Source organism: Sturnira hondurensis, unplaced genomic scaffold (assembly GCF_014824575.4).
Source record: "Sturnira hondurensis isolate 20B ecotype Veracruz unplaced genomic scaffold, ASM1482457v3 Scaffold0008328, whole genome shotgun sequence".
Lineage (NCBI taxonomy): Eukaryota > Metazoa > Chordata > Mammalia > Chiroptera > Phyllostomidae > Sturnira > Sturnira hondurensis.
In genome coordinates this window covers 16,692-40,692 of record NW_028080959.1, presented here as the reverse complement: position 1 = coordinate 40,692, position 24,001 = coordinate 16,692, and the positions used below count along the sequence as shown (strand labels likewise).

Sequence of the window (24,001 nt, the reverse complement as noted above, 5' to 3'; positions counted from 1 at the left end):
AGGCTTCTGGCTTGAGTGACAGGATGAATAGTAGTTTTATCTGTTAACCCTGCAGAGGTTGCAGTCAAGAAAAATTACAGTGTAGGTGGTGTGTATCCAAGAGATACATTCATTACTAGTGTGTGCTGAAATGCGAAAAAATAAAAACAATACAAATTTGCACTTATTATATTTATGTAATAAAATGCATGATTTTTATTTTCAGTTACAATCTAGAAATTACTAAACAAATAAAAATAAAAATATAAAGAATACAAGTTTTTCTTTTCAAATAACAGAAAGATGGATATTGCTAAAAAATACAACCGAGAAATGTCTTTAACTTAATTAATCAGAATTGTCAATAGTTGGCTTTGTAAAACATTTGTAACAGTCATCACAAACAATATTACTATGCTCAAGGCATAAACACTTTTCACAATACTTGTAAAAATATTTTGATAAGTGATGTGCATTTTGGATGCACAGCACCTAACACATCTTTTTATTTTTCTGTTTGTCAAGGGAGTCATATCTATGTTTTTATGGCTTAACATTAGTCACATACAACCATGCAGCTAGTCGTGACCTTGAACCTATGCACCCAATATATGTAACAGTATTTAATAAAAAAGAAAAGAATTTGTTTGTATCTCTCAGATCAGCTGCAACCTCTGCAGGGTTAAGGAAAGGAAGCCAGGAGAGGAACAGATATTGATAGTGAAGAAGATGAATTCAGTCTTGGTCATGTTGACTTTGAAGTAATGTGGGTCAGTGAGGTAGAAATGTCAAAGGGGCGGTTTGACACAATGATGTGAGTTCAGAGGAAGGGTCTGGGAAAATTCTTATCAAGGTTTGGGAGTCATCAAGAGTTAAGGGGTTAGCTCTGGCTGGTGTGGCTCAGTGGACTGAGCACTGGCCTGTGAGCCAAAGGGTCACTGGTTTGCCAATTTGAATCCCAGTTGGGGCATATGCCTGAGTTGTGGGCCAGGTCCCAGACTAGGGGTGTGCAAGAGGCAACCAATTGATGTATCTCTCACACATTGAAGTTTCTCTCTCTCTCCCCTCCTCCCTCTAAAAATAAATAAAATCTGTAAAAAAGGAGTTAAGGGGTTAAGCATCAGGAACACAACAGGACTACACTTTCCCACACTCTTTGAAGTTAAGCATGGGCAATGAAATGTGAATTGAAGTGTAATGTATCTCTCTTGGGAGAAGCTTTAAGAGTTGGTATGTGATTTGCCACCTTCTCCTCCCTCTGCTGCTGACTGTGGAAGGAAGCAGTCTTGAGTTGAAATGAATCCTTTACTAGCCTGGGTCTCTGGGTGTCTATCATGAGCACCTTATCCCTGTTGACTTTTTTTTGGACATGTATTGTGAGCAAGCAATAACCATTTGTTGTGTGTTAAGCCTCTGCTATTTGGGAGTTGTTTGTCACGAGAGCATAAACTAGCTCCCCCTGATTGATAAAGCAATAGTGGAAGCCAAGGAAGTAGGTGATATTGCCTAAGGAGAGTGAGCACAGAGAGAAAAAGGATCAACAGTGGATCCCTGGGAAACACTTAACATTTAAGGGGCAGATGGAGGAAGGGAGTCTGATGAAGATGGAGGAGTGGTTTAAGAGACTGGAAGAGAAACAGAAGAGGGTGGCATTCTATAAATTAGGGAAGGAGAGACTTTCAAAGAATAGGGAGTGTTCTGCAGATAAGGACTCTCACCATGGTGAGAGCAGTTTTAGTGGAGCAGTGGGGGAAGAAACCAGACTGTGGCCAATTTAAAAGGGAGCATGAGGAAAGAAACATGGAGATACCTATGTATAGACTACTCTTTCAGGAAGCCAAAGATTCCCAGTTTTCTCAACAATTTCATGGAATGTAGTTACCAGTTCTGCCTTTTCTCCTGGTTGTTCACAGTCAGATGAGTTCCTACTTCTCTGGGTCCCTTGCAACCAGACACAATCACCAGAGAGACTTGATCAACATAGGGTTGAGTAGAAGCATCAACCCTCCTGTCTTAGAAGCTCTGTTTCTGTTAATGAAGCCCAAGACCACATTTGATCTCTGGGGGACAGTACTGTATGTTTCTTGGATTCTTTGGAGATGGAGAAGAGAAGACCTCCCTAGAGTGTGGGAACAAGGACAACTTAGGTAAAAGTCCCTGCAAGGAGCATGCCCATTCTGGTGAGATATCTGTATAAATTAAACATCCTTGAGACTGTAGCCTCCATGAAGATAGAGATTGTACCTTATTTATCTGTGCATTGTCTTCAGGGTTTCACATGGAGCTGGATATAATGAAAAGGTGTTTGCTAAGTACTTGAAAACCAAGCCTCCAGCATCTAGCCCACATTGGAGCAAGATGAAGAGCTTCAGAGAATGGTGGAAATAATGGGTTGTTTAATGTGTTTGCTGGGTTTTTATAGCTCTGATGGAGAAATTGGGGATGCACTAGTAAAAAGTCATAGGAAACAAACAGAAAAGCAAGTATTAACTCTAGGAAAACAAGTTGACCAAGGAAGAATATGTAATCACAGTACTCTACATGACTTGGCTGTGAATGAACAGTAGTCATAACCTTAATAATGTAAACATGGACTACTATTAATACTCTAACTTATGATATGTCCATATTGGATGTCTGAGGGGAGGGCAAGTATGTGTGCACGCATGGTGCTGCTTATAGTAAGACAGCTAAAAACTTCAATAAAATAAAAAGCCAATAGATATTTAAAGCAGAAAAAAAATAAAAATAGCAGTACTGACATGCCATTTAGAAATGCAGAGGTAAATATCAGAAGAAACAGCTAAGATATTTGCAAATATTTAACTCTGAAGAGTGAGGCTCAGGGGTTGGAGCAGAGGGCTTTTGTTTTAATTATAAGCATTGAGATCTGTATTTATTACATAAAAGACAAGTACTAGCTATAGCATATATGTCCCATGTATTACACATACATATGCTAACGAGAATATATATAAAATATACACATGTATATGTGTGTAAACACCCACACAACATACACCGCTATTTAAAACAGAAAAGCCAAGAAACAGCAGTATTGGCATACCATTAGAAATGTGGAGATAGCCCTGGCCAGGTGGCTCAGTTGGTGGGAGCATCGTCCCATGCACAAAAAGGTTGGGGGTTTGATGCCAGTCAGGGTGCATACCTAGGCTGTGGGTTCAATCCCTGGATGGGGCCCATACGGGAGGCAAACAATCAGTGTTTCTCTCTCTCCCCTCTTCCTCTCTCCTCCACTTCCTCTCTCTCTAAAATCAATAAACATCTTTTAAAATAAAGAAATGTAGAGGTCAATATCAAAAGAAATAGCTAACTCTGAAGAGTAGGTAGGCTGGGAATACAAGAAAGAAAACTGTACTTGAACAAGAGTTAAATTAAAAAAAATTTAAAAAAAGAGTAGGTATGTATATATTATATAGGGAAGTATATTACTCTGATAAAATAAAATATATATAAACTGATTTACAGCCATGAACTTCAAAAACAATAAAGCAAAATTGCTGAGACTGGACCTGACCAACCTCACCAGACTCAGCTCCAAAGTCCTGAAGTGCCAAATCCCTGCACTGCCTGGTCCTGGATCACTACTCAGTCACCACTGTCCTGGCCACAGGCATGGGTCAGGTGGTCAGCTTAACACACCAAGAGAATGAATGAGTGGTTCCACAGCCAAAGAGAGAAATTAATGTGATAGGAGGTGAGCTTTGAGGGCTTTTGTGCCCAATGGCTGTGCAGGTCACCACAGGAATGGTGCCAGTGTGACAGTGACAACCATCACTTCCTTTGAGCTGCACATATATGTGTGTGGCATAGAATCCCACTGCCCCCCCCAGGCAAGCCCATCTGCCTGGTGTTGCTAGTCCCGAGCCAAATTCCTGGAAGCAATCTCTAGTCTTTTGCAGAGATCATTGTGAAACCAGCTTTCTGCCCCTGCCTTACCTCTTTCCTCAAATGCAGTGCCTTACTAGTCAGATGAGAAGCTGGGGAAAACATAGACCTGATAAAAGGACCTGTCAGCTGTGCTTGGTTGATGGGGGGTTATATAAGTCAAGGCATTGGCCCACCTCAGCATGTAAATCTTGTCAGTTGCCTTCTGGCTCCTGACCTCTGACCCCCACATCAGATACTTCACCTCTTGCTCCCAAATTACCTTTCCTTTTTCCAAAGCACTCCACTAGTGTTGTGAATCTCAACTGGGTATTAAGCTGTCATTTAGGATTAAACAGATCTAATTAAGGTGAGAATAGGTGCAATTTATTAAGTGCCTACTATATGCTAGACTTTGTTCAAAGCAACTGACATTTATTAACTCATTGAGTCCTCACAACCACTCCCTGAGGTGGAGACATATTTACAAGTGAGGACAGGAAGGACAAGAGAGTTTAAATAAACTTGCCAAATGCCACACAACCAATAACAATGGTGGCTATCATTTCTTGAACACTTTGATTTCAGATACTGTAATCTTAAGAGATTGGCATGTTGTATGTCATTTAAGTCTCCTAAAGACCCTATTTCTTAGATTCAAACACAAAGAAATGGAGGTTTCAAGAGAGATGAAAGAATATATTCCAGGTATCAACCACTATTTTATGGAGAAGGCAGGTTTTTTTAAAAATATTTTTATTTATTTATCTTAGAGGGGAAGGGAAGGAGAGAGAGAGAGAGAGAAATATCAATGTATGGTTGCCTCTCGTGTGTCCCCCGCCAGGAACCGGGAACTGGCCTGCAACCTAGGCATGTGCCCTGACTGGGAATCGAACCTTGGTCGTGTGGTTCGCAGGCCTGCGCTCAATCCACTGAGCTACACCAGCCAGGGCCTGGAGAAGGCAGGTTTTAAACTGAAATTGAAATCCAGGTTTACCCAAACTTCAGTGCCCTAACTCTTAGGGGCCACATTGGTCCTTGGATGGTTCCTCCAATTTCACTATCACTGTGGAAATAATGACCTTGTTACTTCACCAAATATTTTTGATGGAATTTCAGGTCAAGTTGGGGAGAAATTTCTAGGACTGGATGGGAGGGTACTTTTCTAAAATCAGTGTATGCAGCCCATTCACTGTATGAGTAAAGTTTCCTTCATAAGGGAGTGTGTGTGCGAGGGAGAACATTTGGGTATTAGGGGCTACAGAGGATCATTTCCCTCATCAAAGCACTCCCTTCCTTCCATTCTCCAAACACACACACACACACACACACACACACACACACACACACACACAAAATACACACACAAAATACACACCTGGGAGACAGAGGTGTTGAAAAGAGGTAACTGCTGTTTTGTTTCTTTCAAACCCACCAGCTTCCTACTCAGAGCCCCAGGCTCACTATTTCTGCTATAATCTTTGGCAATTGGTGAAAGGATAGCAGCTGTCTCCTTGGGGAAAGGTGTCCTTGCCTTCGGACATGAGTTCTGTCCCATCAATTAGGGACCTTTGGAACTACCTTTTTCTGGAAGACTCCAATGCCAGAATCTGTTTTTTTCAGAAAGATCTCGGGGCAGTTGCACACTCTACCTAATAGTTCCTTCTGCTCAACTTGCCCCATAAATGTTCTTCATTGTAAATCCTTTGCTCCAGTTAAGATGGAGAATTAGCCAGAGGTTGGCTCAGATTGTGGGCCTGCCACTAACTGGCTGTGTAGTTTTGGACAAATCACCTATAAAGAGGAAGCAAATCAGCCACTAATTTGCTGTGTGACTGTGAGCAAAGTACTTTCCCTCTCTGGGCCTCAATTTGTATCCTAAATGAAGGTCCCTAGGGCGACAGCATGTATGGGGGAGAAGACAATGCCAAATATTTTAAAACTCAAACAGTCCTGCAGGCAAATCTCAGATCTGCTCTTACCAGTAACAAAACCTCGAGCAAGTTACTTAAACTCCCTGATCTATGCTTTCCTCAGCTGCCAAAATGGAGATAACAAAAGCACCTACCTATTCATATCTTTCTGTAAGTGATGTCAGTAAAGCAACTAGCAAAAGGTTTTGCCTATAGTATAATTATACTGACACAGATTGGGCAGTACCATTCATTGCCTTCTGGCAGTCAAATCCCTGGATTTGACCTGGATTCAAATTCCAGCTCCAAGTCTTACTAGCAGAATGACCTTGAGTTAGTTACTTTCCTCTCTGAGCCTGTCTTCTCCTATGCCAGGTGGAGATAAATACATAGTCACCTCACAAGGCAGACATAAGAATTAAGTGCGATAAAGTATATAAAAAGTGGCTGACATATTCCCTTTCCCCATTTCCTCTTTCATCTCTCAGATTCAAATAACAAATGAAAATAATCTGTCACAAATGTGATCAGAAAAGGTTAAACCCATTAATACATATTATAGAGTACATACAAATCAATAAGAAAAACACAAGGCATGAACAGACAATTCACAAAACACACTATACAAATGGACTATAAACAAGAAAAATGAATGTTTGACCTAAGGAATGTGGATTAAAAAACAACACTATACCATTTTCAACTCCAAATCAGTAAAGCTTCAGAAATATGATAATACTGAAATAGAGTGGTAAATTAATCCCACATTTCTGGCGAGTGTATAAATTAGAATAATTCTTCTGGAAAGAAATTTGGTAAGAAAGAAATCTGCATGCCAAAAGCCCTAAAAAGGTTAATGCTCTGATCCTGTAAGACTAGTCTCAAACATTCAGACTGCAGAATTCATGTTTACACTCCTATTTGTATGCAAAACCAAGGGAAGAAAAATGAACGCAGATGTTTCTGTAGCTCCTTAGAGAGGGGCTCTACAAATGGTTAACATTAGTGACCTCAGGACAGTGAGACTGGGAAGGTTACTAATGTTTTCTTTACAAGCGTTTGTATTGTTAGATTTGGTACAATGAGTATGCATTATTTTGTGACTTAAGAAACTCAGACAAGTAGAGAAATAAGAAAAAAATAATTGAGATAGTACTTATTTAAAAGAAAGGAAACATGGGTCTGACAAAGATATTCATCACAGCATTATTTATAATAGTACAAATTGGCAGTAAAATATCTTAACAACAGAAGACTATATTGCACTATATAAAAATTGCACTACACTCATGTGATGAAATATTGCACACTCATTAAGAATGATGATTACAAATATTTAATCACATGGAGATATATGCTCAGTGTAACTTTTAATAAAATGTTAAAAAGAGCAGGTTAAAAAACTATTTGTTTTCAACTATGTAAAACTATATAGTCATACCTATTAGGATAGCTATTATAAACACTGAAAAATAACAAGTGCTGCTGAGGATGTGGACACATTGGAACCCTTGTGCATTGCTGGTAAGAATATACCGGTATAATGGTGTAGCCACTCTGGAAAACAGTATGGTGGGTTCTCAAAGAGTGAAATACAGAATTACCATGTGATCCAGCAAGTCCACATTTAGATATATACCTTGAAGAATTTGAAAGCAGGGATTCAAACAAATACTTATATACCAATGTTCATAACAACATCCTTCACAAGAAACAAAAGGTGGAAGGAAATGAAAACATATATCCACATAAAAACTTGTTCGTGAATGTTCATAGTAGCTTATTCATAATTGCCCCAAAGTGGAAACAACCCAAGTTGTTTCCAACTCATACAAATGAATGGATAAGGAAAATGTGGTATATCCAGATAATGTAATGTTAATCAACCATAAAAAGGAATGAAGTCCTGATCAAATATTGATCCACGCTATAGCACGGATGCACCTTGAAAACATTATGTTAAGTGAAAGAAGCCAGACACAAAAGGACAAATAGTGTGCGATTCCACTTATATGGGGTACCTAGAATAGTCAACTTTATAGAGATGGAAAGTAGCATAGAGGTTACCAGTGGCTGGGGGTGGGGGTGTGGAGTTACTGCTTAATAGGTACAGAGTTTCTGTTTAGGAGAATAAAAATGCTTTAGAAATGGATAATGGTGATGGTTGTACAACACTGCAAATGCACTTAATGTCACTGGATTTGCGCACTTAGAAGTAGATAAAATAGTAAATTTTATATGTGTATTTTACCACAGTAAAAAACTAAAAGATTATATATCTATTTCTATATCTATTTATCTATCCATCCACCCATCCATCCATCCATCCATCCATCTATCGACCTACCACAAAAAGCCATATCAAGAGAAAATACACTACAACATTAACAGTGTTTTTGAGATCTTCCCGTTATACTTTTATGTTGCAAAATTTCTCAAAGACCCCTTTTTTGTAATTGGAAAAAAAGATATTTTTAAAAGATTCTGAGTCTATAATAATTCTGAAGGATTAAGATGTTTGGAAGCTTTAGTTGAGTTCAATACTAAGCAGATAGGCTCACCTTTCACAATCATCCAGGTAGCCATACTATCTACTGAAAATCAAACAAAAAGACAGGAAATGCTATCCCCACTACTACCAAGCATTTCTCTCTAGGCAAAACTTGGTGAGTTGGCACTTCCTTCTATCCCCAAGAGAAACCTAGCCATCCCAGGCCAGAACTCATCTAAACCCCCCTGGCATGGGAACTACCGTATTTTGCCATGGATAATGTGCACCCACGTCTTTGTGCTCATTATACATGGGATTATTGTGCCTATCATTACACCCTTGTATAATGCACATCTTTATTTTTCCCTCAAAAATTTGGGCAAAAAACAGCAAAGCCCAGGCCAGGCCTAAGCAAGCTCTGGGGTTACAAGGTGTCACTGTTTCCCCTTTCAGCTCTCCCAGCAGGTGCTGGACCAGGCTTGGGCCTGCACTAGGCTTGCCTAGGGGACCTTCTCTCCTGCTCCAGCTGATCCTTCCAGCAGATGGAAGCTGAGACTATAACAGATACTTTCTCTCCAGACAAGAGGAGCCTGGATCCTCCCATCTCATTTGCAGAGCCTGCAGAAAAAAGGAGGGAGTACATATCTCCCTTCCTCATGCCTTCTTCCATCACTGTCCCAAGATGATACTGGTGATTGGCACTGGGTCTCAAGGACATGAGACTAGGGTATTGAACAAAGAGGATGTTGGTAGATCTTCACTCTGGATCTGAAATGCTCCAGGGAGCCCCTACAAGCTACCAAAGGCTCTGCTGGACTTCACCTGCCACCAGTACAGCTTCCCACACCAGTCTCTCAGGGGCCAGCTGGGCATGGATTGCCTCGGACAGCTGGAGGAGATTAACATTTTTATAAATGCATGCACTAGGGAAAGAACAGACATTCCTAAGTTTATATTACAATCCTCCCACATTTTAGCTATGTGGTCTGGGTAGGGCACTTTTCCTCATTGAGCCTCAGTTTTCTCACTTGTAAAATGGGGATGACTATAGTACCTGTCTGCTAGGACGATTGTCAGAATAAAATGAGTTCATGGACACATACAAAGACCCTGGCATCTCCCAGACACTCCAAAGCTCACCGTTTCCTTTTCCTCTTTCCCTTTCTTAGCCCTTTTGTGTTTGGCGCCACCCTGCCCAGCCTTCTGACCCCAGGATTTGTGGTTTAGATTCCAGCTCCTCTCTCCAGAATCCATTCGAGTGAGTGCTTTGGCCCTGGCAGCCCATTACTCCATACTAACTTCTTCCCTTTTTAGGGCCAGCTGCAACTCACCTGGTGCCCTTGTTTTCTTTTCTAAGCACCTGCCTGGCTCAAGGTGTCAAGATTCAGGCTTTTCTGAAGCTCCTCTTATGCTCATTGAAAAAAGTCTAGTGCAGCGTCTCTACTCTGCATGACCACAGGAACACAACTCGTGTCTCCCAGAGATCTCCCAGGTCAGTGGCATCAGAGCATGGTGCTTTTGAAAGCCTGTATTTGTCTAGACCCCTCACATGCTGTCCCTGGCTGTCTAGCAAACACCCGCAACTGCAATCCGCATGTGCCTCAGGCATGAGTTGAGGACAGGCAGGTCTGATGCCCAGTGTGCATGGGTGCACAGCAGGTAAACAGCCTCAGATGGTGGAAACACAAAGGAACTGCCCCAAGGGAAAATATTTTCTGGTACAGACTCTCACCCTTGAGCCTGCCGTGCTGTCCTCCACACCCAACTACATACTCGGAAAGGCTGCAGGTGTCCTTTCCCTGAGGTCCTGATGCCTGGGGAGGAGACCACCATGTACCTACATGGCTCAGAAGCACCCTCTCATGCTTGTGATGTGTTTGGAGACCTGTGAACCTCCTTTAATCTCAGATCCACCACTGGTTTTTTCTCTTTCCTCACCCCCTACACCTCCACTGTGTTCAGCAGACTCTTTTAGCCAGTCCATGAGATTGGGTGGGAGACTGCTAGGTTCCTTTCCTCCATTTAACTCCCCTTACCCTTCACCTTCAGGAGATACCTTTGTATACCTCTTGGAGGTTCCTGTTGCTATGGTGGCAATAGTAGTCAGGAACCAGCCATGAAGAAGGTTGTGTGTTTGTGTGAGTCTGTGTGTCTAAGGTGTTTAAGTGTGTGCACAGGTACATATGCACATGTCTACCCTGAGTGTGGAGGAGAGAAGAGAGGGAGGAGAAAAGAGCAGAGAGGGAAGGGGGGGATAAAGAGGACAGGAAAAGAGGGGAGCAGAGGAGGCATGGAGAAAAGTGAGGTGAAGTGTGAGTGGGGTGGGAGGGGTATGAGGGGTGAGGAGGTGTGGAGGTGTCAAGGGCACCTGAGATGCAGTGCCAGGAGAGTTGGGGGTAAGGACTCAGGGTAAAGGTTGGGAACTGTGTGAGGAAGAGAGGAGATGAAAGGAGTGGAGAGGGATGGGAGACCAGACGGGTCAATTGTTGAGAGAGGAGCAGGGCAGGGAGTGAGGGGGAGGATGGGATGGAGTGGAGCTGTAGGTAATGGACTAGATAGTGAGGTGTGGACTGTGGTTTGGAAAGGGTCTAGGGTGATCTTTGAATAGAAGACTGGGGAGGCTGTGCCATCATTGGTATGTGGATGGAGGGTGTTGAATGTGGGCAACAATTTGGCAGGAATATGAGGGGTAATAGTGGGGATGGGTCAGGGGTCTGGAGAGGCGTGGGCCAGGTAAGGACACTTCTCTGGCCCACGTTTAACCCATTATAACCTCATCTGATCTAGAAATGTGGCCTCTTCTCTGTCTCTGCCCCTTCTAGGAAACTCCATGCTCAAATTACTGGGCAGTGAGCTTCTGTGGCCTCTCCCCAGAGGAGACTTTGCCCTGATTCCCGGGAGGTGGCTTCTTGATTGCCACTCCCTCCACCTCAAAACAGAGACCAGAGCACCTTCTCTGCCCACACCAACCCTGCGTCAGGGAGGCTAACTGTGGGCCTGCCAGCTTGGATGACAACACTGGCCAACTTGTGGCTCCTGCCTTTTGCCCAGTGCCCTGAGCTCCTTCCTCTCAGCCCCAGTGTTAGCCCAGGAGTCCTATTTGGCAGGAAAGCTGTGGCAGGTGGGAGGAGAGAGGAAGGCAGTAAGGCAGAAACAGCTGCCAGCCAGCGTGGAGGAAGAGCAGGGCCCCAATGGGTATGGGTAGAAGGCAAGGCACTGGCTCTGGCAGCCGCCACCCCCCTGCCCTTGTGTGGGTGTTAGGCCTCCTTTCCCAGCCCTTGCCATTCAGCGCTGCTGTTTGGGGAGCAGGTTCTGCTCAGGGGCCTAAACTCTGGGCTGAAACAGACCTCAGAGGTCACCTGGTCCAACTCTTCCCATCTGGAATTAGAGTTTTCTCCACAGCATTTCCTCCAGGGGTCTGCCTGAATCAGGCCAGACAGTTGCCGGGAATAGGAGCTTCCCTCCTCCTAAGGCAGTCTAGTCCCTCTTTGGAAGAAAACAAAAACCCAACTGTTAACTGAGTAACTAACTCTGCTGGGCCAGTACTAGGTACTTTGCAGACTTCTCATTAATAATGACCTCACAAGGCTGAGGTTCATGTTACAGATGAGAAAAGTGAGGCTTTGAGGGAAAAAAGTCTGTAGCTCAACGTCATATAGATAATAAATGAAAGAGTTGGGTTCGAACCCAGGAATTTGTAACTACAAAGTGCCCCAGGGCTAAGCAGGACATGTCTCTTCTTTTGCACCATGACAACTCCTCCAAGGTCAGAAAGTAGACACCAAAGCCTCTTCCCCAGATGAAACAGCTCCTTCAACTCTGTCCAGGAGAACCCGGGTACCAGCCTCCTCCTGACCTGCTCAGTGTGAGACCCAGAACCAAACACACCACCTTCCATGTGGGTTTGGGTGAGTTCAGAAAAGGGCAGAACTATCACATCCTTTCTTGTCACTAATCTTTACTGTTGTTACCAAATGGCTGGTAAGAGAGATGAAACCTATCCTTCTCTTGGGCTTCTAGCTCCTCTTCGATCAGAGCTATGAGAGAAGAGGCCAGGAATCTGTTCCCATCTCCACCACTTCCCTCAATTGCAATGCCCTGAGTTAGAAGGGGGAAGGGTAGAGGTAAGGGAAGAGGCAATCTGAACCAGGGAGGCACATGGTGGGGCTGGGAGGATGGAGAGCTATGGGGAATCAGGTGGTTGTCCAGTAATCCTAGACAGGGCCGTGAGGGCTGGGGGGAGGGGGTGGAAAGTGTTTTGGGGTGTATGCACAGGGGGATAACAGGGAGTGGAGTGTGGCCTTGGGGTTGGGAGAGGCCAGGATGGGGATGGGCATGGCCTAAGTTAACAGCGCCCAGCTGTGCGAGAGGAAGTCAGTCGCACATTAAGCAAATGTCGCAATTGGTACTAAATTGGGAGGTGTCACAGGCGGCGGTGAGGACAGGTATGCTTCGTGGGGCCCTGTGTGGCCCAAAACAGGGGCAGACATCACAGAGGGAGAAAACAGGGTTTCTGGGGCTGCCCAGGAAGGATTTGACTGAGACACTCAGGACAGGGTCCCAAGGATGGGGGTCACCTGACCCTGAAACCGATCCAGCCGTGGTTTCCAGAAGTAGAGGAAGTCCCCTCATCCTGGAATGGGGCTGTGGGCTCTCCATCCAGGAAAAGCTTTGAGGATGCTCATCCACTCCAAGGGATCCCATTTGGGGTTGGAGCTGAACAGGCAGGCTCAGCGTATGGGGGTAGGATCAGGGACTGGCAGAGAAGGCCTGGGATGTAAGTGGGATGATGGGGTGAAGAGAGGGGGCTGCTGGAAAGAGGAGGGCAGGGATGTCTTCCCTTAGTGCCCATAGTACCGCTGGAATCGAGAGCCCCTTAGGTCTAGGCCTTCTTTGAGGGGCAGAGCATTGGAGAGGGGTAGGAAAGACAAGAGGAAAGCTATGGAGCTGGCACTGCCTGTCTTCTGGCACAGCAGGCAGCAAGAGAGCAGGCAGAGTTCATTTGCGAGGGAGAGTGAGAGAGGGAGAGCAACAGCGACAGGGAGACAAAGGAGAGGAGGGAGGGCCTGGCCACTGGGAACTTGATGGGAGGCCCTGGCAAAAAACAAAACAAAACATGGACTTAGCACCAGAACCTGTGAGTTGGAGGCCTGGGACTCCTGCTCATTTGCTGAGTGATCTTAGAGCAAACTGCCTGATCCCCTTGCACCTCAGTTTCCTTATCCGTAAAATGGGGATAATGATTCCAGTATGACCAGTCTCCTTGGACTGATGTGATCGCATAATATATGGGAGAGAGGTTAAAACCCTAGCCATGACACCAATGTCAGGTGTTATATATTATTATTTCAAAATACTGTCAGCTACCTCTTTGCATTTGAATCTCTCATATGAAAGACTCAGGATGTGGACAGAGCAAGGATTATTATTCCTGTTTTACAATCAACCAAGTGAAAGCTTAGAGAAGTGAAGTGACACGCCCAAGGTCACACTGTTAACAAAGTGGCAGAGGCTGATAAGGCCTAAATCCTGGAGATCAGTGGTCTTTCTCCTACACCAAACTTCTTCGTAAAAATCATCAACACAAGTGATTATTATTTAGTGTGGGATCAGGCACAGCTTGAAGCCAGCTATAACATGGGGAAAACCTCATGGGAAAGTTGTGGTGTAGTCTCTCATTCATTCTGGTAATTACTGAAGAAAAGGAAAGTTGTGACCGCGGGGTCAAATTGAGGGCCATAAAAGACCCATATTCTTTATTCCTTCTGCTAGTGGACCACGTCTGTCTGTTCCTACTGAATATGTGGATCTGTGGCTGACATCAAGGCTGTGTGTCTCTATCTATATGACAAAAATGTGTCCTTCTTCATGTGACAGGACTTCTGTCTTTGTGTCTCTAACATTGTGGGAATATGTATATGTGTGATGGGGTGTCTGCTTCTATGGCACTGCTTGGTGTAACAACCCCTCTGTATCTCTGTGTGACTTTGCCCCGGGTAGTGGTGCTGGTGTATGGCAGTGTGTCTCTGTGTGTATCTGTCTGTACACCTTTAAGAAATGGAATATCTCATTTGGTAGTGTGAGTGAGGCAGTGAGTCAGCTGAGGCTGAGAGAGGCGGGAGGGAGACAGCTAGGTTACGAGAACAGGAAAAAGGAGAAAGAGAAAGTGAAGTCAGGAGCAAGGAGCTACCCCTTTCCTCCCCAATCCCCCACCTAAATCCCTAAGGAGCCCACCAAGAACATGGAATCCTGCAGAAGTCCATAGGAGCCGTGTCAGACTGAAAGAGGCACTTTCTGCCCCTACCTGAAACCTTGGTGGGAGACAAGCTAGACTAGGGGACAATTGTCTCCCTCTCCAGCTCTCAGCCCCTCAGGACAGGTGAGGCTACCACCCCACCCCGTCTCCTTGTCACTTGACCCTTTGACCTTGCTGTTCTCTTTCCTCCCAAAGCCAGGCCACCTGGCCAGGCTGAGCCAACAGGGCAGAAGCACCTTGTCCCAAATGTTTACAGCCCCTATACACCTACTGTCCACAGCGACCCTCCTGAGAGTCAAGAAGTTTCTTATCTGAGCCCTGCCATAGGCAGGCCCATTCTGCAGCGGCCTTGTCTCTCTTGTGGATTCCTGTTTCCAGTGGCCAGAAAGCCAGCTGTCCGCCCACTGCCACCCCTGGGTGCTGGAAAGGCACTGGGAGTTGGGTAATGCACCAACCTTCAGTGGCCCTCCCACAAGTCGCTGTGGTCTGTTCCCAGCTCCTTTTGTCATGGGAAGAGGAGCTGGTAAGCAGCTTCTCCTTGGGGGAAGACAGGCAGGCACCACTGGGCTCCACCTGCCTAGGCTCTGACCAGCCACCCCAGGTCATATAAGGTCAACACCGTGGTGTTTCCCACCAGCAGGGTGCCCCTCCTCCAGCCCATTCATTCGCAAGGACCAAAGGGTGAGGGCTAGGCTGCCAATATTCTTCCTTCCACCTTTGGCCTTCCCCCTGCGCCAGCCAGTTCCAAGACTTTCAGTTCCAGCCCAGGAAAGGAAGAGGGCACTGCTGGCTGAAGATGGAGGCTGGGAGGGCCAGATCCCTCTTTTCACCCCTTTGCCAGCCCGGGACCCATGACCCCTCCCTGCTCAGGCGGGGTGGGGCGCCAGGAGGCCCCAGTCAGACCATTCCCAACCCCGGAATTAATGGAAGTTGGCCAGGCAGTGACCTGACCTGAATCCCTGAGGCCCCTTCTCTGGGGCAGGTACCAAAGTAGCACTCCTAGTGCAGCACCATGAATGGTGGGGGAGATAGGAGGAGGTATGGTGGCCAGAGAGCGAGACCTCCTTTTGTCCCGGTCCCACTGTCACCGCTCCCACCGCGTGGCTGCGGATGCCAGAACCTACCTTACAGCCTTTCGTGCAGGACCGAATTGAATACTCTTCCGCCTGTAAGTATTTATGCAGCACGAGGTCGAACTCGTCATATTTTTCCTGAGCATGTCGGTCAAGCCGCTGGTACGCCTCGATACAGTTGCTACACACCTCCCAGGCCCCAGAGCCCGGACTGGCCACCACGGCCAGCAGGTCCCCCAGCAGGGTGTCCAGGCTGCAGTCCAGGCTGTCCGGGCGGTCCATGCCCAGCAGCAAGTCCCAGACCGTGTAGGTGTCGCAAAAGGAGAGAGTGAAGTTCCGAAAGTGGCCTTTGAGCAAGTGTTTTTTGGCGGAGGAGAACTCAGCCGGGGCACGAGAAGGAGAGTCAGGGGGGCGCAGAGGGGGCGCTGGGGTAGTCGGTTCGAAAAGTCTCTGCAAAGATTGCAATTTGGTGCAAGCTGCGTCCAGCCCCGTGGGCTCTGGGACGCCACCACAGTCCCGCCTGGGACCAGCGGCGGGGGCGGCTTTGGTCAGGTTGCTGTACCGGGGACCGCAGGTGCCCGGGGACGCGCTGGGATCACCGGGCGGAGGCAGCGGCAGTGGCAGCACCGCACGAGGAGGCACCGGTTGCCGCTCACGGTCGGTCCCCCAGGGTGGCCGCATGGCGCTGCTCAGCTCCCTGGCCCTGGGCCGGGCCCCCGCGCACAGCCACAGATGGTCAGCGAGCAGCACGGTGAAGAAGAGCAGGGACGCCAGGGACAGTCGCCATCGCTGCGCCCGCTCGGAGTCAGCGCAAGGTTTGTCGCTCGGCCTGGGAGCCCAGCAGCAGCAGCAGCAGCAGATAGTCAGCGCAGCGGCGTCTTTCCCGGGCCACATCCAAGCGCCCCTGAACATATTTCAGGGGGGTCCGGGCTGGCGGGAGCAGGCAGGCGCGAGGCCGGACGGCAGTCTCCGGTGGACGAGCGGGCTGCGCGCCGCTCCGCGCTCCTCGGCGCCGTCCAGGCTCTACCTCGGGGGCTGCATGGTGAGGCAGGCCAGACGGCCCGGGGCCCCACTCAGGATAGAGTCGTGGGGCGCTCTCGTGCCGTCCTCGCGCCCCTCCCGCGTTCCTTGGCTTGCAGTCCGGGCGCGGCCGCCCGGCCCGCTAGGCGCTGCCCGGCGTCCCGGCGGGGGGCGGTGCGGGGCACTGGGGCGGTGGCGGCTGCGGCAGCAGCGCCACGCTCCTCATAGTGTCGGGCCCCTCAGCTGCCCTCTGCTTCGAGACACTCCACTCTGCACCGGCGGCTGCCCTCCTCACACTCCTTTCCGACCGTCTCGGCTCGGCGCAGCTCTGCGCCCCTCAGCGCCGCCGTGCGGGCCCCGGCCACCGCGCTCCACTCTGCTTGCTCGCCCCGCGCCGCTCCCGCCCGTCCGCCAGCTGCCCGCTCCGTGCCGCTCCCTGCCTCACTCGCGCCCTCCTAGGCCTGCCGGCCGACCAGCTGCCCAGCCCTTCGGGCTTTGCTGGAGCTCTCGCTGTTCCTCGGGGCCGGTCCCGGGCCGGCTGCGCTCCGGCTGCTTGCCTGCTGCTCGCCTGCTGCTCACGGAGTTCCGGCTCGCGCGGGCCACCTGGCTCCCGGCAGCGCCACAGGCGTCGGACGCGGACGCAGGGCTTTACTTAGTGCGCTTCTCGCTTCCGCCTCTCATCTGCACCGCTGTGGCGGCTGCCGAGAGGCACAGCCCCATGGTTCCCGCTGGCCATGCCCCCTCAGTCTGTCGCCATCTTCCGCTGTGCGGAGAACACCTTGAGAGCCCGTGTGCGAGTGTGTTTGGGGGGGAGTGGGGCGGAGAAAGAGGCACGAAGAGGAGGAGGGAGCGGGACTGGGGCCCCGACTGCGCCTGCGCCTTAGGACTCTTTGCACCCCCCCACACACCCCCCCACCCCAGCCCCCGCCGGCCGCAGACTGTGCTGTTTGGGGATGTTTCCAGGCCACCCCCAACTCCATTCACTTCAGCGCCTCCGTTCGTCCGCCTGCTCCCCGAGTGCACACGCCACACGCTGAGTCCCAGGCCTTGGCGCTCCCCCTCCCCCGCCAACCCAGAAGCCCGCCTGCTGGTCCAGGGCAGCCGCTCACTCCCCACGAGGGCTAGGGTTTTTCTGAGGGTAATTCTTGGAAGCAGAAGGCATCTTCATAGTGTCTCGCTGCCTCCCTGGGTCGCCTCTCCATCCCCATGACTAGGCGACACTAGAGCCGGCTGCGGATCGGACCAGTCCTGTGTCCCTAACTCCGCTTTCGCCTTCACCATCCTGCCCGAGGCCAAGGCGGCCCCTGGTGCTGAAGGACAGCTCCTAGTTTAGCAGCTGTGCAGGACACAGTTTGGAGAGCGTGCTGGAGGGGTTAAGACAGTGGGTTAAGATGTTTAGTAGTGATGGGGTGTCGTTTCTGCCCTTAGTAAGATTTCCAGCAGCCTCTTCCCGGTTCTAGCTTCCTGGCTCCCCCTATAGGGCTGATGAGAATAGATGAGCAAGAGTTAGGGAAGCTGCGCCGCCCGGATGGAGCCATGTGCTTGGGGCCCTCACACAATCACATGGCACTAGGAACTCAAACGAACGAAAGTCTGGCCATGCCACTAACCTTGTTTGGATTCCACCAAATTTCTGAGTGTCCCGGTTGTCCACTTCCTTTACTCACCCCGTCCCACTTCCAGATTGTAATTTTTAATCAACCATTACCTTAAGGATTTGTTAATATTAAGAATAACAATTTAAAAAACCTCTCCATTGAATGTATTCTAGGTGTTCAGTTACTACTTTAGGCACTTTACAAGCACGACTTCATTTAATCTTCACAACAGCCTTATTAAGCAGGCACTACTGTTGTCTTTATTTACAAATGAGGAAGCTGCGGTTTAGAGTGGTTAAGATGCCTAAGGTCACACAGCTAGTAACCAATGAAGCCAAGATTTTTGTTATTTATTTATTTATTTATTTTAAATAGAGGAAAAGGCAGGGAGAAAAAGAGTGAGTGAAATATGGAGCTGCATGTTAGGCCTCTAGCTAGCCCCCATCCTGCCCCCACTGCGGACCTGGCCGACAGTCCATGCCTGAAGAAGAATTGAACCAGCAACCTTTCAGTCCCCAAGCCAGCTTCTCAAGCCAGCGCTCAACCCACTGAGCCACAGCAGTCAGGGTCCTGAGCTCTCTTAACACTCTCCAGTAAAGCCCTGGAAAGTGAATGCATGGAAGACACAGTCCTTCCTTCCTTATAGGAAATTATAGTGTACATGAGGAAACAGGGTGTATACGTTGGCTAGCAGGAGGATTTATGGACTGGAGACTTGGGTTCAGGTAATAATAGTTCTACCACTGAACATGTCTTGTGTCCTTGAGAGAGTCCTTTCTCTCTCTGAGTCTTGGTTTTCCCCTGAGTAACATGAGGGGATGCCAGGGGCTAAATAAGATAGATGGGAATCATTGGCACTACTAAGAGGTTGGCCAGGGTGTGCTGGGATGGTAGCAGGGGAGAGTTTCTGGAAGGAGAGTTTAAACTGCTTCCTAAAGAAGTATCAGAATTTGGGTGGGTGGCTTGGAAGGGCAATGCAGGTGAGAGGAATGCAAGTGAAAAATTTCAGGGATGAGAAGGAGCCTTGCATAGTGGTGAAGCCATGAGTGTGACAGTTTGGCTGTATAGGTGGTGAGAATTTGTGGGAAAGGGAGTAGATGGATATGAGACAAGGAACAAAAATGTCAGGCATTTGGGAGTCCTGTTCATTCATTATGCTTCAAGCACTATCCTGGGGACTAGGTAGGAGGCTCAGATGGATCAGACATAGCCCTGCCTCGCTCAACGTGCTCACAGGTGAATTAGGGAGGCAGGCACTTTAAAGAAGGCATTGCATCCTGATGGAATAAGAATAATATAAATGGGAGGGAGGAGAGGGCTCCTTCTTATAGATGGGGGCACTGATGACTCTGTCAGCTTCCCTCAGAGATGATTTTTCACAGAGCCATTTGAGCTGGGGGCCATTTGTTCATTTATTCATTCAGCAAATGTGTATTGAGGATCCGTTATGTTATAGACCCTGTACTAGGCGTCCAAGATAAAGAAATGAGTAAAATACATGTCTCATGCTGAAGGAATTTAGCTGAAATCCTAAGGGATGAGTAAGAATTGGACAGACAGGAGAGAAGGTGGTGTGTGAAGGATGTCCCAGGCAGACGGAATGTCATGTGTTAAGGCCCAGAAGCAAAGCCAAAAATGGCATGTTCAGAAACCCGCAAAGTAGTTCATTGTGACTAGGTGTAAAATGGGAGCACTTCCAGAAATGAGGCTGAGGATTTGGCAGGAACCAAATCACGAAAGGCCTTGGGTGCCATACTAAGTAGTTTGGACTTTATCCCAAGGGTACTAAGAGCCACAGAAGAGGTTGAAAGATTTTCAGCAGATTTATATTTTTAGAAGACTCATTTGGCTACAGGATGGAGGCTGGATTGGAGTGGTGGTTGGGAGGAGACTTGAGGCAGGGAAACTGGTTGGGAGACGGGTTAGTAGTCCAGGTGAAAGGTGTTAAGGCCTGAATAAAGAATGCAGCATTCTGGTAGGGAGGAGGGAGGGACATAACAGAGGTAAAACAAAGGATCTAGGACAAGCCTAAATGGAAGGAATAAACTAGGGACGGGGCCTGAAGAAAGAGGATGAAACCAAAGGGTTTGACTTAGTGGCACTGGCATGATTGCTCCTGTCCACCTAGCAACTGTTTTCTTTCCAGAGCCATTCTTTGTTTAGTCCTTTGAGGGTTCACTGTTCTGTTTAACAAAGAAGGCTAATTGCTTACGGACACCTAGTTCAGAGCTCATTGGCATGGCTGCCGTGATTGACACTCCCAAGTGCCAATGAAAGAGCAGCCTGCCATGCCTAGGGCTATCCAGGCTAAGCACCTCTGAAGCTTTCTGTGAGAAGTCACTCAGGCAAGACCCCTCTCTCTCCCCCAGTGTGCACAGGGTGGAAAGTTTCTCACAAAGGTCCATTTATCCCAGGAGCACAATATAACAGTAACTTACCCACATAGTACCCACTGAACACAAAAGAGAAACGGTAGCATAGCAGTGTTCAGAAGAAGCTCTCGTTCTCTTACTGTAGATGACACAAGGAATTGGTATCGGGGGAGGGAAGACATTGCCATCTAATCAAGCTCCTGGAGCAAAATACTCCTGTGGGAAGGGTGTTGTTGCTTCCCAGAACTGGTGTGTCCCTGCCAGCCTTCTTCCCAGCCCTTTCTCTCCACCTACTTGCAGGTCCACAGAGGCCAAAGACAGGATAAAGGTAGGTTACCTCTGAGGGCCCCCAGAGTGTCCAGGAAGAGTGATAGGGTGCTCTCAAACTGGGGAGGGCACAGACCCCTTGGAGTAGAGGGATGAGGGGAAGGTTTTCCAGTGGTGAAATTCTGACAATTAGGGAGAAGAAAAAGTGGGAGGTGTTTAAAGAGATCAATGTGGTTACACAGTTGTTAACTTCTGTTAAGCTCAGATTTAAAGGGTCATGGGCAAAAGATGGAAGCAAGAAGTTAAGGGTGAATCTAAGAACTTGTGAGAATAGTGTCAGGATGCCTAATGCACAGCTTCATCTGAAGCTGCTTGGATTCTGCCTGGATCCCACCTTCTGGTTCCCTCCTCCCTGCATAGTTGTGGTAATTCTCCTTCACCTGCAGGCTACTACACCTGTCCTAAGATAGGAAGGTTTGAAATAGGCCCTCCCTACATGTTGGAACTCAGCATCAAGTAGTTCTTTTGCCACCAGTCTGTCTGACCTCAAGTTTCCACTTAGCCTCTACCATATTGCTCAGTTCTGATCTCTAACCGTCTGTGTCATGTCCTATGTCTCAGTCCCACAGTCAGAGGCCCTGCCTGACCACCAGTCCCCTGTCAAGGCTTAGGCCCAGCCATGGTCTTTTGGTTTACCTTCTAAGGAGACAGTCCTGACCCTGAGTTCCACCCAGTGCCTGAGGCCTGATGGCCTAATGATGGATCCCACTGATCTCAACTGCCTATTTGTATTTCTTTTTAAAAAAATTCTAATAGTTATAATTACAGTGCTCATTTGTCAAAATGAAAACTGAAAACAAGTATATAAAACATTGTGTATCGAAAGCAATAAGAGGTTCCACAGTAAAGTTTAATTGCTCCAGCTTCTTCAGTGTTTGTCAAAATACAAAAGAAAAAAGTAGAGGTGGTTGTTTTGACATAAAATCTGGCCCTTTCAGGCTGAGGGGGTGAAAGCACACTTACATGGGAGCTGTAAGATGAACAGCCACCTGTTCACATTCCTACTGGTGACACCCAGACAACCTGGAGCCAGTGAGTGTGCATGGGAATCATGGGAGAGCTTCCACTCTGGCCAGAGTGGTTCCATCAGAGTGCCCAAAGGAAAGCTGAGGTCCCTCCTATGGATCCCTGAGTGGTGGCCACAGCCTGTCCCCTGGGCAGTGGTGTAAGCACAGGTACAAGAACAAATGCTATGGGATGCAGATGACCCAGTGAGAGAGCCAATCAGGGACTGAATGACCCTGCAGAATTAACTGTGGTTGGGTCTTCCCACTGCATACTTCAGATGGGAGACAGACCACAAGTATACTGGACTCAAGTTGTTATGGCAGAACCTACACCAGGCATATTTCTCCCTTCTGTGTTCGTATGTCTCCTTATCTTGTGTTTGTAACTGTTTTAAAAATGCACTGAGTTTGGCCATGACTGGTGTGGCTCAGTTGGTTGGCCATTGTTCTGCAAAACAAAAAGTCACTGGTTTGATTCCCAGTCAGGGCACATGCCTGAGTTATGGTTTAGGTCCCTGGTCAGGGTGCAAATGAGAGACAACCTATCAATGTTTCTCTCTCTCTTTCTCCCTCTCTTCCCCCTCTCTGAAAATAAATAAATGTATTCTTTTAAAAAATGTACTGAGTTTGGGTCAAAAACCAACCATCACAATGGATCTAAACACAGATCTAAAGCCCAGAGGGAAGAGTGTTGGGCTAATCTAACAACAACTTCTAGAGGCCCTGGGTTCCTAACATCCAGAGAACTCTCTGTACTAAAGATCTGAGGGAATTTCTCAGTGCTAAATTATGAGTTGATTCTCATTTTACAATAACCCCCCCTAAGTAATATTGCATAGGAGTACCAGAAATTGCCTCATTGGAAACAAGAACTACAGGGCCCAGCACAAATAAACCCCCCTTTATAGTACAAAATCATAAGCATGGAATTCTGAAACATAACAATATCACACTCAAGCATACCATTGAACATCTTAGATGAAATGTTGAAAATTAAAACTTTAAATTTTTACACCCATATTATTACCCTACCAACCACACTCAAGCAGGTGTTACTTCTGCTGGACCCTGTATTTACATTAAATAAAAACCCAGTTGCATGCTGTGTCTGCACATGTACAGCATGGTGAAGCACACTGGGAACAGCCATGAGGATAGCTTCTGGCACCCACACCACAGGGGCATGGCTGCCACATGAGAGGAAAGCGATGGTGAAGGAGGGAATGAGGGGGAAGAGAGGAGCATGGCTCACTTCAGGTTCCAGAGCTAGTTGGACAGCCAGTCCAGTTTTTTATAGAGCCTGTGCCCACTGGTGGGACAGGTGACCTGAATGTACCCATTCCTGTGGCACAGTAGTGCAGAACTGGCTTGTCTGTGATCTCTGCCGCATTCTTGGAATTGGGGAGGTCTTGCTTGTTTGGGAACAGGAGGAGTCAGAGGACAGCATCCCTGAGCTTGGCCTCTGCCAGCAACCACATAAGCTCCCCTCAGGCCTTGTTCATGCACTCTGGGTCATTGCCGTCAACCATAAAGATGAGACCTTGTGTGTTCTGGAAGTAGAGGCACCACAGAGGCTGGATCTTGTCTTGGCCACCCACGTGCCACACACTGAGGCTGATGTTCTTATACTCCTGAATCTCCATGTTGAAACCTATGGTGCAGATGGTGGTCAAGATCTCACCCAACTTCAGTTTTTACAGGATGGTGATCTTCTTCCCCACAGCATCCAGGCCCACTGTGAGGACATGAGAACATGCATTTCTTTTTTGCCACAAAAGGCTCTTGAAGAGGCTCACAAAGATATTCCCTCCACTGTAGCCAGGAGGGAAACTGGCTGGAGAAATCTTTGGAGATGGCATGGCAGCTACTATACCCAGCCAGGTGTTGGCTTTGCTCCCCCAACTTTTATCTCTTAATGCCTAAATCCCTATAGTCATGTTTACCCTCCAATTGGAGCCCCAGTTTTCCTATGTTGTAACCCTACTTCAGTTATGTATACTTTTGGCCACAAATAATAGACAACTCTAAAATAGTTTACTTAAATAAAGGTTTATTTGTCTTTTGTACCAAAAATTTC

General features: G+C 47.6%; 1 protein-coding gene and 1 pseudogene across 1 annotated transcript in view; both read right to left on the bottom strand.

Moving 5' to 3' along the window:
- The window catches only part of NALF2 (NALCN channel auxiliary factor 2), a 28,612-nt gene extending 11,773 nt beyond the window's left edge, over positions 1-16,839 (bottom strand). The window contains exon 1 of the mRNA XM_037054704.1: positions 15,652-16,839. Within this exon, the coding sequence (XP_036910599.1) occupies positions 15,652-16,512 (861 nt within the window). The 5' untranslated portion in view covers positions 16,513-16,839. The remainder of the gene's footprint in view (positions 1-15,651) is intronic.
- Positions 16,840-23,190: 6,351 nt separating this feature from the next.
- LOC118992741 (ADP-ribosylation factor 1-like) lies at positions 23,191-23,783 on the bottom strand (annotated as a pseudogene).
- Positions 23,784-24,001: the final 218 nt, after the last annotated feature.